Source organism: Notamacropus eugenii, chromosome 6 (genome assembly GCF_028372415.1).
Source record: "Notamacropus eugenii isolate mMacEug1 chromosome 6, mMacEug1.pri_v2, whole genome shotgun sequence".
NCBI classification, from domain to species: domain Eukaryota; kingdom Metazoa; phylum Chordata; class Mammalia; order Diprotodontia; family Macropodidae; genus Notamacropus; species Notamacropus eugenii.
The window spans coordinates 7,207,598-7,223,195 of NC_092877.1; the positions used below are offsets into that span (position 1 = coordinate 7,207,598).

General features: G+C 46.0%; 1 protein-coding gene across 4 annotated transcripts in view; it reads right to left on the bottom strand.

The window, feature by feature from the left end:
• LOC140510054 (1-aminocyclopropane-1-carboxylate synthase-like protein 1) overlaps positions 1-15,598 on the bottom strand; it is a 99,817-nt gene that overhangs the window by 18,373 nt on the left and 65,846 nt on the right. For 2 of the 4 annotated variants that reach the window (XM_072618347.1, XM_072618348.1), the window contains exon 2: positions 345-916. In XM_072618347.1, coding sequence (XP_072474448.1) covers positions 345-752 — 408 coding nt within the window. In that variant the 5' untranslated portion in view covers positions 753-916. Of the gene's footprint in view, positions 1-344; positions 917-4,942; positions 6,713-14,041; positions 15,188-15,598 lie in introns of those variants that run through there. The other 2 variants (XM_072618346.1, XM_072618345.1) reach the window with 2 other exon arrangements.

Below are 15,598 nucleotides of genomic sequence, written 5' to 3' on the forward strand. Positions count from 1 at the left end.
TTCTGAACCAGAAACTCCCTCATGGTACACATTTGGGTCTCTACCTTAGGGGCCTGGGAGCAGAGTAAAAGGTTCTAGGTCAATGATACAGGGAGCTTACTGGGCTCACAGGATCTTAGCTGGAAAGGACCTCCAAGGTCATCTAGTCTAACCCCTCATCTTACAGAGAAAGAAACTGAGGCCCAGAAAGATTAAGTGATTTGTCCAGGATAGTAAGTGATCATCAGTGGCAGTATTTGTACCCAGGTCCAATGACTAGCCTAGACCAGGGTTCTTTCCACCGTTCTTTGTCTGATCCCTGCAGCCCACCTTCACCCTCGGGCTTCCCAGACAGCCCTACTCACAGTGGGGTTTTTGTCTTCATCGTACGGGTCGGCGAGGTAGGCTGACTTGCCCTCCTGGGTGACCGCATGTCTGAATTTAATGTCATTCCCTCGGCTAGAGAGGAAGGCACTTCCCTGCGGGTGTTTGGTTCCAGGATTACTGAGCCCAGAGAAGCCCTGGGACGTCTGCTCTGGCCCCTGGGGCGTTCTGGCTCCCCTGGGGTCCCAGGGTACCGGGGCTGCCGGGCCAGGGACCAAGCAGAAGCCCTGCTTGAGGATGCTGAGCATCTGCGCGAAGATGCTGAACATTCGGAACTCGTGCTCTCGCTCCAACTCTAGGCGGCGCTGCTCTAGCTGTACCCGCCGCTCCTCGAGCTCTAGGTCCCTCTGGACCCGCAGCTCCTCCAGGTGCAGGAATCGCTCTTCCATGGCTCTCTGGGATGTAAGCACCTTCAGCAGCAGCTCATCCACGGGCTCTCGGAGCCTCACGCCTTTCCACCTCCGCCTGAGCCGGTGCGCAGTGGAGAAATCAGGCTGGTGCCCCTCACTTGGGAGCTGGGAGGACGAGGAGGCTAGATGAGGTTCACTAAAACCTATAAGAATGAGAGGGGGTCATTACTCTGGCGTCACAGTGGGGGCTCTCCCTTGGACTCCCAGGGATAGGCTGCCTCCTTTCAGGGCTGGGCATCCCACTGGGCTGGGCAAACCCCAGAAAAGGCCATTGGGTACAGCAGTAAAAACACAGGAGCTGGAATCAGGAGACCTGGATTCAAATCTTAGCTTTGATGCTTCCAGACTATGTGGTCTTGGGCAAATCACTTAACCTCCCTGTGTCTATAAAATCCAGGGCTAGATAGATGACGTCTAAGGTTCCTTCCTATGCTACCTCTATGAGTCTAATGACTCACTTTATGTCTCTGAGACTCAATTTTTCAATCTGTAAAATGTGGGTTGATAATCAAGAAGACCTGAATTCAAACCCAGCCTCAGATACTTACCAGCTGTGTGACCCTGGGCAAGTCACTTAACCCAGTTTGCCTCAGTTTCCTTATCTGTAAAATAGGCTGGAAAAGGACATAGCAAACCACTCCAGTATCTTTGCCAAACAAATCTCAAATGGAGTCATGAGTCAGATAGGACTGAAAAACAATTAAACAACAAGATAAAATGGGGGTAATAATATGGAAGCATGAAAAAAAATAAGATAATATGTATAAAGCGACTTGAAAAACTTTAAACACTATCCATGGGGTTTTCTTGGCAAAGATACTGCAGTGATTTGCCATTTCCTTCCCCAGTGGATTAAGGCACACAGAGGTTCAACGACTTCCCCCAGGTCACACAGCTAGTAAGTGTCTAAGGCTACATTTGAACTCAGATCTTCCTGACTCCAGGTCTGGCACTCTATCCACTGTGCCACACTAATAATTAGAGAAATGCACATTAAAACAACTCTGAGGTACCACCTCATATCCATCAGATTGGCTGAGATGATGGGGAAAAAAAGAAATGATGAATGCTGAAGAGACTAAGGGAAGATAGGCATGCTAATATATCGTTGGTGGAGCTTCCAAGCATTTGGGAAAATAATTTGGAGCTATTAAACTGTGCATACATTTTGACACAGCAATCACCCTATTAGGTCTACGCCCCAAAGAGATCAAAGAAAGGGGAAAAGGTACAAAAAATATTTCTAGCAGCTGTTTTTGTGGGGGCAAAGAACCAAAAACTGAGGGGATGCCCATCAACTGGGAAATAACTAGAGTTATAGTAACTAAATATACTGTAAGGGTATGATTCCAGAGAAACCTAGGAAGACGTACATGAACTGATGCAAAATGAAGTGAGCAGAACCAGAAGAACAATGCATACAATAACACTGAAAAGACAGTCAACTTTGAAAGACTATGAAAGGTGACCCACCACAATTCCAAAGACTCATGATGAATCGTGCTATCCATCTCCAGACAGAGTGGTGCTGGACTCGGTACTCACTGAAGCACATTTTCTCTATCTTTTTCTTACTTTTTTTAAAACATAGGTAATGTGGCCCTGGGCCAAGGTGCTTCCTTGTGCCCTCACCCTCACTTTCCATAACCCACAGATATTTTGGCCACAGAGCTCTGGTAAGGTAAGGGGCAAGGGAGAGGAGGAGATACCAAGATTTAAGAGTCCTAATAAAAAAATTCCTAATGGGATTTTGTGGAATGAAGTTGACACTAATCACAAGTATGGTCCTAGTTGGTCTGGTTTGGGCTTTAGAAACATGGAATTCTTGGGTGAAGGGGCATTGACTGCAGTTCATTTTGAATGGAGGCAAGTAGGTTGATTCCTCCTCCCATCTGCTCTCATCCCTCCTCCACTCGAACTGTAACAATATAAAATAGTCCTTGTTCAAGGTAAAGCAGAGCGTGCCTTGTACATCCTTACTACCTTTCCAGGTTTACTTCCATTCTTGTTTGGCCATTTTTTTTTCAGTTATGTCCAACTCTTTGTGACTCCATTTGGGGTTTTCTTGGCAGAGATACAGGAGTGGTTTGCCATTCCCTTCTCCAACTCATTTTATAGATGACAAATTGAGGCAAACAGTTAAGTGTCTCACCTAGGGTCACACAGCCAGTAAGTGTGAGAGATGGGATTTGAACTCAGGAAGATGAGTCTTCCTAGCTTCAGGCCCAGTGCTCTGTGCCACCTGGTGCCACCTAGCTGCCCTGTGACTTTCCATTATTTCCCCTGTTTCAGCAGCATTGGCTAACTTGCTGTCTTCTCCTCACCCCCACCCCATCGCATCTTTCACCATCTCTATCCCTCTGCATAAGCCAGTCTGCATTCTTGGAAGCTACTGCTCCCTCACTTCCATCATCAGGCCCTACATGAAGCCTATACTATCCCCTCCCAGCTCCTCCTCTCCAGAACAATACTTTGTATGTATTTGACTTCACTTCTCTGTGGATGGTATTTCATTCCAGTAGTGTAAGCTTCTTGAGGACAAGGACTGCTTTCACTTTTTTCTTTATCATTTCTCTCTCGCGCCTACCACACAGAGGTAAAAATCAATAAACAAGCACTTACTATCAAAATGCCTACTATGTGCCAGACAATGGGTCAAAGGAACCTATATTTAGAGCCAAAAGAAACCTTTGAAACTATTGAGTCCAACTCCCTCATTTTACAAAGGAGGAAACAGATACAAGGTTAAGCGACTTGACTCATGTCCTACAGCTAGTGTCCGAGTCAGGATTTGAACTCAGGTCTTTTAGACTCCTAGTCCAGAACTCCTTTCATTGTACACCCTACTTCCTTCTACAATTGAGTTGGATGCTTTTTAAAGTTCAGCTTAAGACTATTCCATCTTTTCTCTTCTTTACCCATTACGCTCTTGGACAAACCGCATCACTTCTCTCAGTTTCCCCATTTGTAAAATGAGAGGGATGGTCTACTTTATCCCTAAAGTTCCTTCCAGCTCTATCTCTTGCTCATGAGGGACCTAATTAGCAAGTGGAGATACAGCTGGACGTGCATGAAGCTGGCCTTGCAGAGAGCCTCCATGACTGATCCAGTTAGACCCCAAAAGGACCCCAATGCTCTCATCTCCAAACCCTTTCTCATCTTTGGTGGAGAGATCAGGATGGAAGGCAGGTGGAATATAAGGAAGAAAAAAGATTTGGACAGGAAAGAAAACATGACCTAGAACCCAAACCCAGCCCTGCCAGCTGGCTCATTATGCGACTTGGTTGTACAAATCACTTAACCTTTCATTTGCCTCCATTTCCTCATCTGTTAAATGCAGGTCATGGTCTTTGCCTCACAAAGTCACTGTGAACACTGCCCAGGATGTTGTACATGCACTCACATCCTAAGTATGGTATGCTCTAATGACACAAGGTGGTGATGTGATAACATCTGGGAGAATGATGGGCAGTGGGGAAGTAGCAGGGGTCAGGAAGGAAGGCAATGACAAAGAGGGAAAATGGGTCATGGAAGACAGCATGCTTGGGGAGGAGGGGAACAACAGGACAGTTTTCTTGGGCTCATTGAGTCATTTTTGACAGGATGCTTCCCCAATAATGAATTCAGGTCTCCACAATTACAAAATTCTTTTGTACTAGGGGCAGTTTAGACCGCTGGTCTTGGAGTCAGAAGACCTCGATTTAATCAGTTGATAAGCATTTATTAAATGCCCACCAGATGCTATGGACACAAAGAAATGAAACAGTCGCTACCCTCATTCTGCCATTCAATTCCTGGTTCTTCCATTCACTAGGCACATAACCTGGAGTCAGTCACACCCTTCACTGAGTCTCAGTTTCTTCATGTGTAAAATGATGAGGGTGCCCTAGATGGTCTCTAGGTTGCTTTCAGTTCCACAAGCTACCATGCTGACCTGCACTCAAAGGATGCCCTTCCTTTCCCACTTCTGTCAGTCTACAAAGAACCCAGTCAGGGTGGATGTAGGATGGACATACTGGATGGATGTCCTGGAGGCTGACCTTTTCCATTTCTAACATTACAGGAGTCTAATAAAGCCTAGGTTCAGAATAATAAGCAGTCACCTTGCCTGCCTCTCTCCTTTATCAGCAGAGAATTCCATGCAGCCCCCCTCCCCTCCAACCCCCTACCTGAAGGCGAGATACTGGTTTCGATGGGAACCTCTACCCTGGAGAGGGGGGAGGCCCTCTCCAGAAAGCTGTGCTCTGTTTGCTGGTCCTTGGGGGAGGTTGGCTGGTAGGCCATGGGGGGAGGAGGAGGTTCAGGGTTCGGGTCCTGCTCACACTTGATCTCCATCAGCTCTGGCGGGTGCTGGGAATGACCAAAGGGGACGCTAGGAGGGGTGCAATGAGGATGGTAACTTTCACCAAAGTCTCCGGGCAGCCCAGGCTGAGCGACCACCTTCTCCATCATGGGGTTGTAGGCCGTGGAAGACCTGCTGTTAAGGACCCTGTCCATTGCCTCATAGAACTTCCACGTGCGGCCTCCCCGAGCACCTCTGTTGCAGTCTTTCATCTTCCGGTATTCCAACTTCATCTTCTTGATCTTTTCCCGGCACTGGTCCCCTGTGCGGTGGATGCCTTTGTCCCGGAGCACCTCAGCGATCCGGTTAAAGACATGCTGGTTCCGAAGGCAGCTCTCCAGTTCCAGCTGGACAGACTTGTCAGCCCACAGCTGGAGCAGCTCTGTGACTTCGGGATCCGACCAGTTGCTTCCTCGCTCATATTTCCGGCCCCGGAAATCCATGCGCCCACCCCGGGCTGCAGCAGTCCTCTTGCCCTCCCCTGCTACAGGAGTCGTGAGGGGCATGGGGAAAGAGGTCTGAGGATGGGAGAAGGAAAATGGAGGGAGAAGGACCGAATGGGATTTTGGAAGAGAGGAGATGGGGACAGTGCAACTTCCTTAAAGGCTGAGACAGTGCCACTGGGAGGAAGATGCGTGAAGCAGAGCTGCGAAAGAAGAGGATCAGAAGTTTTAAGATCCCGGATGGGACTCAATGGGAAAAAGGGAAGAAAGAAGGTTGGAGTCAGACTAGAGAAGCAAAAGCCAGAGAAGTAACCTTGATGCACTGGGAAAAGACGAATCAGGGGACCTCTGATCTGCCACCGTTACCTGTACAGTCTGGGTCACTCTATGTTCATCTGTCCTCCTTTGAGAACAGGACCAGAAGACTTCTAAGGTCTCTTCTAGCTCTAAATCATGATCCCACGATTTTCAGCTCCTTTTAGGCAGCCTTTCCGGGTCTCAGTTTCCCTACCTACTAAAGAATGCTCGACACCCCCTGTGGTCTCTAAAGTTAAAATCCTATAATCTCCTTACAATCCAGGACTGCTGAGTAAGACTAGTAGTATAGGTTATGCCCCTGGATAAGTGGCTTCACCTCCCAGGGCCTCAGTTTCCTCATATGAAGAATGAGGCTCTTGAACCAAGGTACCTTATCATTCTAATGGGCAAGAAGTCTATAAAAAACTCTGCTTTCTGGGATCAGGTAAAAGAAAAAAGTTGATTTGTAACACTGTCAGTAAAGGCCTGGGTTTGGACCTTTCCTGGCTCAGTGCAGACCTAAGGAAAAGGTTGGGGGAAAGGGGAGTTCTCTGGCTCCTAAGCCTCCCTTGTCTCCCTGCTCTCTCCCCCTCGGCTCCCAGGGTCTCCTAGAAGCAGGAGTCTGTAGCCTGGCTCGGATCGCATCGGCACGGCTTGTGGCTTGGTCTGGCTGCGTCCTCAGTGGTCCAGGACAGCACGCCAAGTGCCAGCCAGGGACGAAAGGTGGTGGGGGCTGGAAGAGGGGGCTGGGGAGCAGGGCTGGCCGCCAGATCACATCCGGGTTGACGGCACATGCGTGCAGCCTTTATTCCGGGATAACTTTGGCCCGTGTCAGTCAAACACTTGTCCGCATGCGGGTACAGCTGGGCTAAACCAGGACAAGAGGCTGCCCACGTCCCCTGCCCCTGCCCCGCCCTCCCAGACCTCTCAGCCTAGCCTCCTCCCCATCCCAGCCCACATAGACTGCACTGGCTCTCAGACTTGGCTCCAAGGGGTCTTGGGACCACAGCCTCCTTCCTCGTCCATCCTACATCCCATCTTCACCCAGCCTCCAAAGCTCCCTGTGCGCCCTGGGGCGGAGCTCCCTCTCCTGGACCAGGCAGCCTCAGCCTCAGACATCCCGGGAGAGAGCTGCCCGCCCGCTCCAGCCCAGCCAAGCCCGGACGGCTCCCTCCGCAGCCTGACAACTCCCTCTCTCCCACCCCCACCTTTCCTCTCTCGCCCCGCCCCCAACGAAGGGAAAGAAGAGGAGTACTCCTCCTATGTAAGTTCGAAACCCGACTCCGAGACAAAGTAACCAGGACCTTGAGAGTGACTGTGAAGGATCTTACAATTCTTCCTAGCTCATTCAGATCTCCTAGGTCTTTATTTTACAGTTGAGGAAACTGAGGCCCAGGCAGGAGAAGAGCAGGGATTCAGCTCAAATCCTCCCATGCCATATTCGCTTCGCTTTCCACTGCACCCCGCTGCTCTTAATTCAGCTCTCTGAGCTCCAGATTTCCAAGGAAGCCCAACCTTAAAGGACAATGTATATGCGTTATGGCTTCCCCCCAGCAGAGTGATCAGTCCTGTCAAAATTACAGTCAGATGTGCAAGTGGAACGTGGGTAGTAATAAGGAAGAGGATAATGATGAAGATGGTACCTATGATATCATCAATGTAAGGAACTCCCAGTGAGAGAATCCTTCTGCCAATGCAGATCTCCAGAGTCCTAGAGGATTGTGGAGGCTGAGAGGTTATGCATAATTTGCCCAGTAACTGACAACACAGTCAGTAAGCAGCGTTAGAATTGAGACTGGAACCTAGTTTTTCCTACTGGAAGGACAGCTCCCTATCCACTAGGCCACATTGTATCTCCAGGAGAGAGTAAAAGACTAAATGTTGAGTGATACATGTCAGCCCCGCCCCACATAGATACCTACATACACATATATACATATAATGTGTGTGTATATACACACATATCTGTATATAGATATTCAGATCATGAATTTAGAGCTAGGAGAAAGCTTAGAGATTATCTAGTCCAAAGTACTTATTTTGAAAATAAGGAACTATATCCAAAAGGTTCAAGGGACTTTCACACAGATAGTCGTAATACTATTAGTGAAATATTTGATAAAATAATTAGCTCATTTTAGGCCTAAGGGCAATAAAATGTCCTAAGGTCTGAGCGATTCCTTTGACTTTAGCTTTAGGAGTTAGAGGAAAAGTTATTCCTTCAATTGCTTTGAGCCCCCATTTAGGAAAATTCCCAGCATTTAGGCAGACATTAGGTTCTGTGCCTACATTTTTTTTTGTCTCTAGTTAAATGCCAGCCTCTTTGTAACTGAGGCAAATTCACTTTACTAGAAATCTTTGGGTAATGAAACTGATTACCCAGGTGATGGCCTTCCTTGATAACTGCCATCTGTACCACAGCTCAGGCCAACCTTCCCTTGAGCTCTCTCTCCTTCATAACTCAGCACTTAACAACTTGAGCTATCTTGATACTTTTATGCAGGACTCAGAGTTCTGTCAATCAATTCCACCTTTACATTCTCTATTCCCCCCTCCCCAGTTTTGATATTTGCTGCCCCCTTGAAATCTCTGAGAGTGTATTAGCAAAGCCAGTGAACCCAAACCATAGATAGTTCTGAGTGGCACCATTCATGATCAGATCTGGTTATTGAAAGTTTTCCCTCTCTGGAAGATTTAAATTCCCATTGTAAGGTGGAAAAGATCTACGTTCAAGTTCTGATACCAACAAAGCCTTCTCCCTTCCCAGTATGGGAAGAAATACAACTCTCAAGGTCTCTACTGACTTGGTGCCCCTCCCTCCACAATGCAGTGATTCCAAACTTTGCTGAAATTAACTGATACATTCATGTGATAATGGCAATTGGTAGACTGTGCAAAATAGCCAGTTTATGTGTCCATAGATAACAACAAATTGAGCATAATTAACAAACTATACATTACATACATGATGCTAATACAAAAAGGCATCAAAGAGAAAAATAAAACAGGAACATTCAGCAATTACTGTGTGTGATACAATTACATGCAAGATGCACATCGCATCAGTAAGAATTGGCATGGTTGTTACAATATCCTCAGGGATGTTGAAAGTTAGTCTAATCACTGCTTTTCTGTGTGTTGGCTGACCAGAATCCTAATCAGAACTATCGTTCTACCTTCCTAAATCTGAGGTTATAGATCACCTAACAATGATATTCATTCTTGAGGAACAGTATGCAAAGTCTGTCATTTAAAGTATCTATTTCTGAGCCAATCTGTGGGGAAATCTGTCTGGAACAGGGAAATTCCAGAAATTGACCAAGTGTGGCTTTCCAGTCAAACTCATAAAGAGGAACTGTCTGGGTAGGGTTCAAAAGAAAGGGAGGCCTCAGTTTTGACCTTGACCAGGTTTCCTTCTTTCTTTTATGTCCTGACTCCTTCCAGCTTTGGCCAGAAAAAGACCTTGCAGATTTCAAAGGGTCCAGAGGATTTAGACTTCTCGTCTTTCCACTGGTACCCAGCTGATGGCAGTGTTTGTATTGGGAGCCAAGCATAGACTGAATACAGATTCACAGCTCAATGAGGATGCCAGGAAAGAAGGTTCACAATAGCTAAGACAGCTTCTTAACCACCCCGCACCCCCTACATGTTCTACCAGACAAGGAAAGGCTTCTGGGCATTTCCCTCAGGAAGGGCTACTTGTCAATCAGCTTAGCTAACTTCAGAGCGGCTCGTTATCACAAAAAGAGAGATACCATAGGACTATCAGTTTTTCTTTGTTTACTATTCTCTCCCACTTTTTTCCTCCTACTAGGTATGCGCTCCTTTTCTCTCTCTCTTCACATGTGGAGTTCTTCCCCATCTTTTAAAACCCAAATCAAAGGAAGGAAGGAAATAAACATTTTTAAAGAACCTGTGATGTGGCAGGCACTGCGTTAAGTGCTTTACTTATATTATCTCATTTGATAAAGACAACCACATCCCTGGGTAATGATTCTCTCTACTCAGGACCTTGGATAGCACTTTGGGGGCATTCCTTTAGTGCCTTCATCTCCTTTGATGTTGTACATGGTGGGGTCATGTCCCCATACGACTGTTAGTTCCATGAGGTCGGGGGCCTGGCCTAATAATAGGGTTGGAATAGGGGCTGGACCTGTGATTTCATTAGTATAGCTAATTCCCAGGCAAGGAAACTCCCTCCACCATTTCTGGTTGGCACCTCCTCTGCAGCTTAGTCTTAGTGAGTTTCCTCTAGCATGGAAGGTTAAGATGCTTATCCAGAGTCATTCAGACTCTATGTGTTAAAAGTAGGGCTTGAACCCAGGTCTTCCTGGCTTTGAGGCACTATATATATATATATATATATATATATATATATATATATATATATATATATATATATATATATATATATATATATATATATATATATATATATATATATATATATATATATATATATATGATTTCATTTTATTTTTAATCCTGGTTTGCCACTTGGGTAAGTTGCTTAATTTCCATGAGCCTCTGAACAATGACACCCTTAGATGGGACTGTTCTCTGCAGCAAGGCTGATACCCTCTTCCAATTGTTCTCTCCCCCGCTCCCACAAGCAATTTAGGTGAAAAAATTCTTAATTTTAGCCCATTTAGAGCCATCTGCCTCCCCCAGGTGGAGTCAACTCAACAAACATTTATTAAGCATTGACTGCATGCAAGGTATTATGTTATCCTCTACTGAAGAAATAGGGATTGTTTAGCAGGATGCAGAGAGGAGAAGCTCAGAACTGTCACTAGAGAGGCTGCTGCTCCAACTATCAGAGAGGAGGTGGATGTCTGGATCAGGGCTCTACCCAGGGACCAGAGCTGGGGACCTAAAGTGTTTGCAGCTGAGGAACTGTTCTCTTCCACAGTAAAGGCAACATGCACTAAACCACTGGAATAGCCTTCCTGCACTTTCACCTTTCTCCTCTGGTATTTAAAGCCCTTTACAACCCAGCCCCAACTGGCCTTTTTATTGTTCCTCATGAACAGCACTTCATTTACCATCACCATGTCTTTGACTTGGCTGTGCCCCGTGACTGTCTCTCCACTGAATCCCCTCCCACAACTCCCTCGCTGAAAGCCAAAGCTTCCAAAGGAAACTTTTGCTGAGTTGGTACAGTAGCAGTAGCCTTCTTTGCTACTTCCCCTCTGCATGACCTTGGACAGGTCATTTGCCTTTTTCTGGACCCCAATTTCCTTTTCTGAATTAAAATGAGAGGAGGAGAGGATGAACTTCTCAGGATCACATATTTAGAGCTGGCACTCTTCCTTTTATAACTGAGGAAACTTTAGCCTCCAAAGGTCAAGTGGCTGCCCAGGTGATTTTCCTAACACCCAGATGTGACCATGCCCCTCCCTTGTACTATAATCTCAAGTGGTTCCCTATTATTTCCAAGAAATAAAATCCTCTGGTGATAAAAGCTCTTCAAAATGTGACTCTTCCTACCTTTTGAGGCTTCTTACATTTAATTTTCTCCAAGAATTTTAGGATGCAGCTACACTGACATGTTCCTCAAACATCTTCCATCCTTGTGCCTTTACACTGACTCTCCACCATACTTAGAAAGCTCTCTCTCCCCACCCATGCCTCTTAGTGTCCCTGGATTCCTTCAACAATCAATTCCAATCCCACCTTTCAGGAAGTTGACTCCTGATCCCACTCCCCACTCCCAGCTTCTAGCTCCTTCCTCTCTGAAGCCTGCTGCTCAGTTGTTTCAGTCATATCTGACTCTTCATGACCCCTTTGGGGATTATCTTGGCAAAGCTATAGAAGTGGTTTGCCATTTCCTTCTCCAACTGATTTTACTGAAACTGAAGCAAATAGGGTTAAGGGATTTGCCTATGGTCACACAGCTATTGAATGTCTGAGGTAGCATTGGAACTCAGGTCCTCCTGACTTCAAGCCCAGCAATCTAGTTGCCACCAACATCATACAGTTACTTACATGTTGTCTCTGTCATTAGAATGTGAATTCCTCCAGGGCAAGGGTTGTTTTGGGGGAGTTGGTTTGGTTTTTACTCTCCTCCACTTGCCCCCCATCACTTAGTACAGCACCAGGCACGTAATAAGTACTTAATACTTATGTGTAGACCCACTGACTGCACTTCCCCCTCCCCAGTCCACTCTTATCTTTCGACAGAACATTGAGTCTGAGTTTCCTCATCTACAAAGCAGGAAAGAGGAAAATATTGGACCAGATTATGTCCAAGGGACCTTCTAGCTCTGACGTTCTGTGGTTCCCTGTGTAATTCTATTAAAAGACATTGTGGAAATCAGTAACTACTAAATTAGCATGCTAAATGTGTTTTCTCTCTGAAACCAGAGTTCAGAGGGAATAGTTTTTAAAAGCTTTTATTTCGGGAATTTGATAGAACATGGGCCCTAAGAGACTTGCCTTTAAAAGCCCCTAAGGCCTCGTGATCTGTCATTTCTCAGCTTCCTTGTTTCATTTCTACCTCTTCTTTCTTGATTGACATCTCATATTATAGTGTAGACTTTTGGAGTTCAAAGAGCACTGAAACCTATAATGCAAAGCATGTAGCCAGTGCTGCTGGAAGCTGGCTCATCCCACAGCACCACAGACTTGGAGCTGGAAGGAAATCAGAGGTCACCAAGCCCAACATCCTCAACTTTACAGACAAGGAAACTGAGGCTTTTTAGAAAGTGAATTGCTCATGGTAATTCAGATAGTATGTATCAGATGAGAGACTTGAACCCAGGACTTCCTAACTCTAAATCAGAGCATGATGTTCACTATATGATGTTAGGAGAGCTTTGTTCCCTATCATCTTGACAGCTGGCCTAGAAAACTGGCATCTTCCAGTGTTGCCTGGGTGACTCTGGGCAATTTGCTTAACCTCTCTGGGAATGAGTTTTGTCGTTTAAAAAAGGAGGGACTTTATTCTAACTCCAAATCTATGCTTTTGTGCCCTCTTCTTTCTCTCCTGATTTAGTCAAAGGGCCACACTTGAGGACCTAGAGGGCCACATGTGGTCTTGAGGCTGCAGGTTCCTCACCCCTAGCCTAGTTACTAGTCAAAAAACATTTATTAAGCACCTGCTGAATGCTAGACATTGTGCTAAGCACTGGGGATACAAAGAAAGGTGAAAGATAGTCTTTGCCCTTAAGCTTACAATCTAGCGTGGGAGACAACATATAAAAAGAATAGGGGGTGGGAGAGACAACTGGGGAGTCAGGGAGATCCAGAAGTCCCAGGGGATGGCCTTTTTAGGTTCATTTGCATACAATTGCATTGTTCTGAGCTAAGCCTACTAGAGATTGTTATTGTACCTGGCACGTAGAAGGTGCTATATTAACAATAATAATATTTAGCTGTAACCATGGATAGGACTTCTGGGTCCCCAAACTCCCCATATCACCTGGATGTTTCTACCTTAGGTGAACACTTGTAAAGGGCGCTGACCTCCACACCATCTGGGACACCACACATAGTAATCCATTAACAATTTTAGGTTTAGCATTAAAACAGTAGCTTTTGAGCTGTAACTTTTTAACAGGCAAAGGTGAAAATACCTAGTTTTCTAAATAACATAACTTTTCCAACATCTTTTAGTTTCAACAAAATTCAGATTACAAATTGCTTTCTCTAACACCGTTTCTGGATTATAGAGTAAAATAAAAATCTTGATGGTTCTAACTTTTACTCAAGAAAATTTCACATCTGTGGCCACTCCTTAAAAATGTTTTTGAAAGAAAAAGTTGTGAAACTGCAAGTGGAAGTGAGGGAGACTCTGGAACAAAGTCCAGCGGCACCAAGTCTCCTCCTTTTCACCTGGGAGTTTCAAAGCCTTTTCTCTGAGGTGTCTTTTCTCTTTCTTCAGTAGGTTTCTCAATTTATCAGTTAGCCCTTTAACACTGTCCTGAAAATCCTGTACCATCTGTCTGTTATTCCATCTCTCTTCTAAGTTTAGATATATGGGTGCTGGCTGCCTTTCTGGGCTCTTGTCCCTTGTACTACTCTCTGACTCTGACGGGGCTGTCTGTGAGGATGTGATGAATGTTCTCATTTGTACTGCCTTGCCACCGTCTTCTATGAACACATTCTTCAGCATGTTATATAGAAAGAATGTGTACTGATCCTGACAACTTTTGTGAGTTTTGCCCCATTTTAATCTTACTCACGGTTACACCTCATCTCACTTGAGCTGAATGCGCACTTCTTCTTCTGCATCTGCTTCTCAGATTCACTTCCCGGAGGAACTCGGTGAGGCAGACAGGCTACTGTTTCCTGTTGCGCTCAGGTATTGGCTTTTGACCTTGTCCTGCTAGCTCTTGTACACTGTCTAGGCTTCTGGAGAGCCTGACTCACTCAGGGGGTTACTGAGGGACCTGATTCCCTCAGCTGAGGTTCCTGAGGGACCTGACTTCCCTCAGCTGAGTTTCTTAAGGGACCTGACTTCCCTTGGCTGAGCTTCCTGCTCCTTCCCCCTGCTTGTGGCCCCAGTTTGGGCGTCAAGTTGCTATTGGCCCCACGTTGGGCACCAAGTTGCTATGGTGACGGCATAACTTACTGAGAGGAGCAAGTCTTATGCCTGACCAGCAGGCTGCTCGTCTTCCTGTGGAGCTCGCGAGTAAAAGAATGAGGTGGGAGAGCGGGTCAGTAAGCAACTCCAATTTATTCAAGCAAGCATTCTGACTAGATAGTCTTTGCCAGCTAGCCCAGTGAACCATGGTAACACACACAAACAAACCCGAAGCTATAGTAATGAACACAAGCTGGAACTATAGTGACAAAAACAAACCAGGGGTGGGGCCATCCCTTCCAGCACCATCTTGTTCACCCTTCCCTGCACCAGACTCAGTTTACCTGATGTCTGTCAGCGTGGCATCCCAGATGGTGTGGAGGTCAGCGCCCCTTACAAACACTCATTCACCAAGGATTAGGAAAGGTTAAACTCAGAAAGGGGTAACTGTTTGCACTCATAGCCTCAATGGTCAGGTGAGAGGAAGGCCTACTGAACCTCCCCCCTCCAAGACTCTCAAGACCAGCTTTAAGTAGTAATTCTGCTTCATAAAAGCCTCAGAGGAAAAGAGAATGATGTTGGACTGTGCACCTTCCATATACACACCTAGTTCCAGTTCCGTAACTCCTGCTACCCAAACACCAGCCAATCAGAAGACTTGGTCATCACACACTACTAGTCTCTGAGTCACATAATCAGAAACAGCCTCTACTCCCACCCCAAGCTTCCACATGGTACCATGGCCTGAAATCAGGCACCTTCCCCAAGGATTGGCTCCCCATGAATGATTCCATCCATGCTTTCTATAGACAAGGAAACTGAGGCCCAAAAGAGAAAGTGGTTTACCCAAAGTCACCTAAGTAATGAGTAGCTAAGCAGGGATTTGAATTTGGGCCAAAGGCTGCTCATTCTACCTTTACTCAACAGATACCCAGCAACACCTTCACTGGCCCCCCAAAGAATGTATAGAGAAAATGGCTAGACCACAACAGAAGCCAGAGGAGAACGATCCTGCCTAGCTTTTCAAAGAAAGCTGCCCCAATCTGCCAGGAACTGGCAGGGTTCCTCCATCATGAGCTGGAGTATTAAACCCTAGGCTACATTCTGCTGAAGTGTAGAAACAATTCCCCCCCACCCTAAATTCCCTTTCCTAAAAAGTGACTCCAAGCCTAAGCAAAGTCTGGCTTTCAATCCAACAACATTTATTGAGACACAG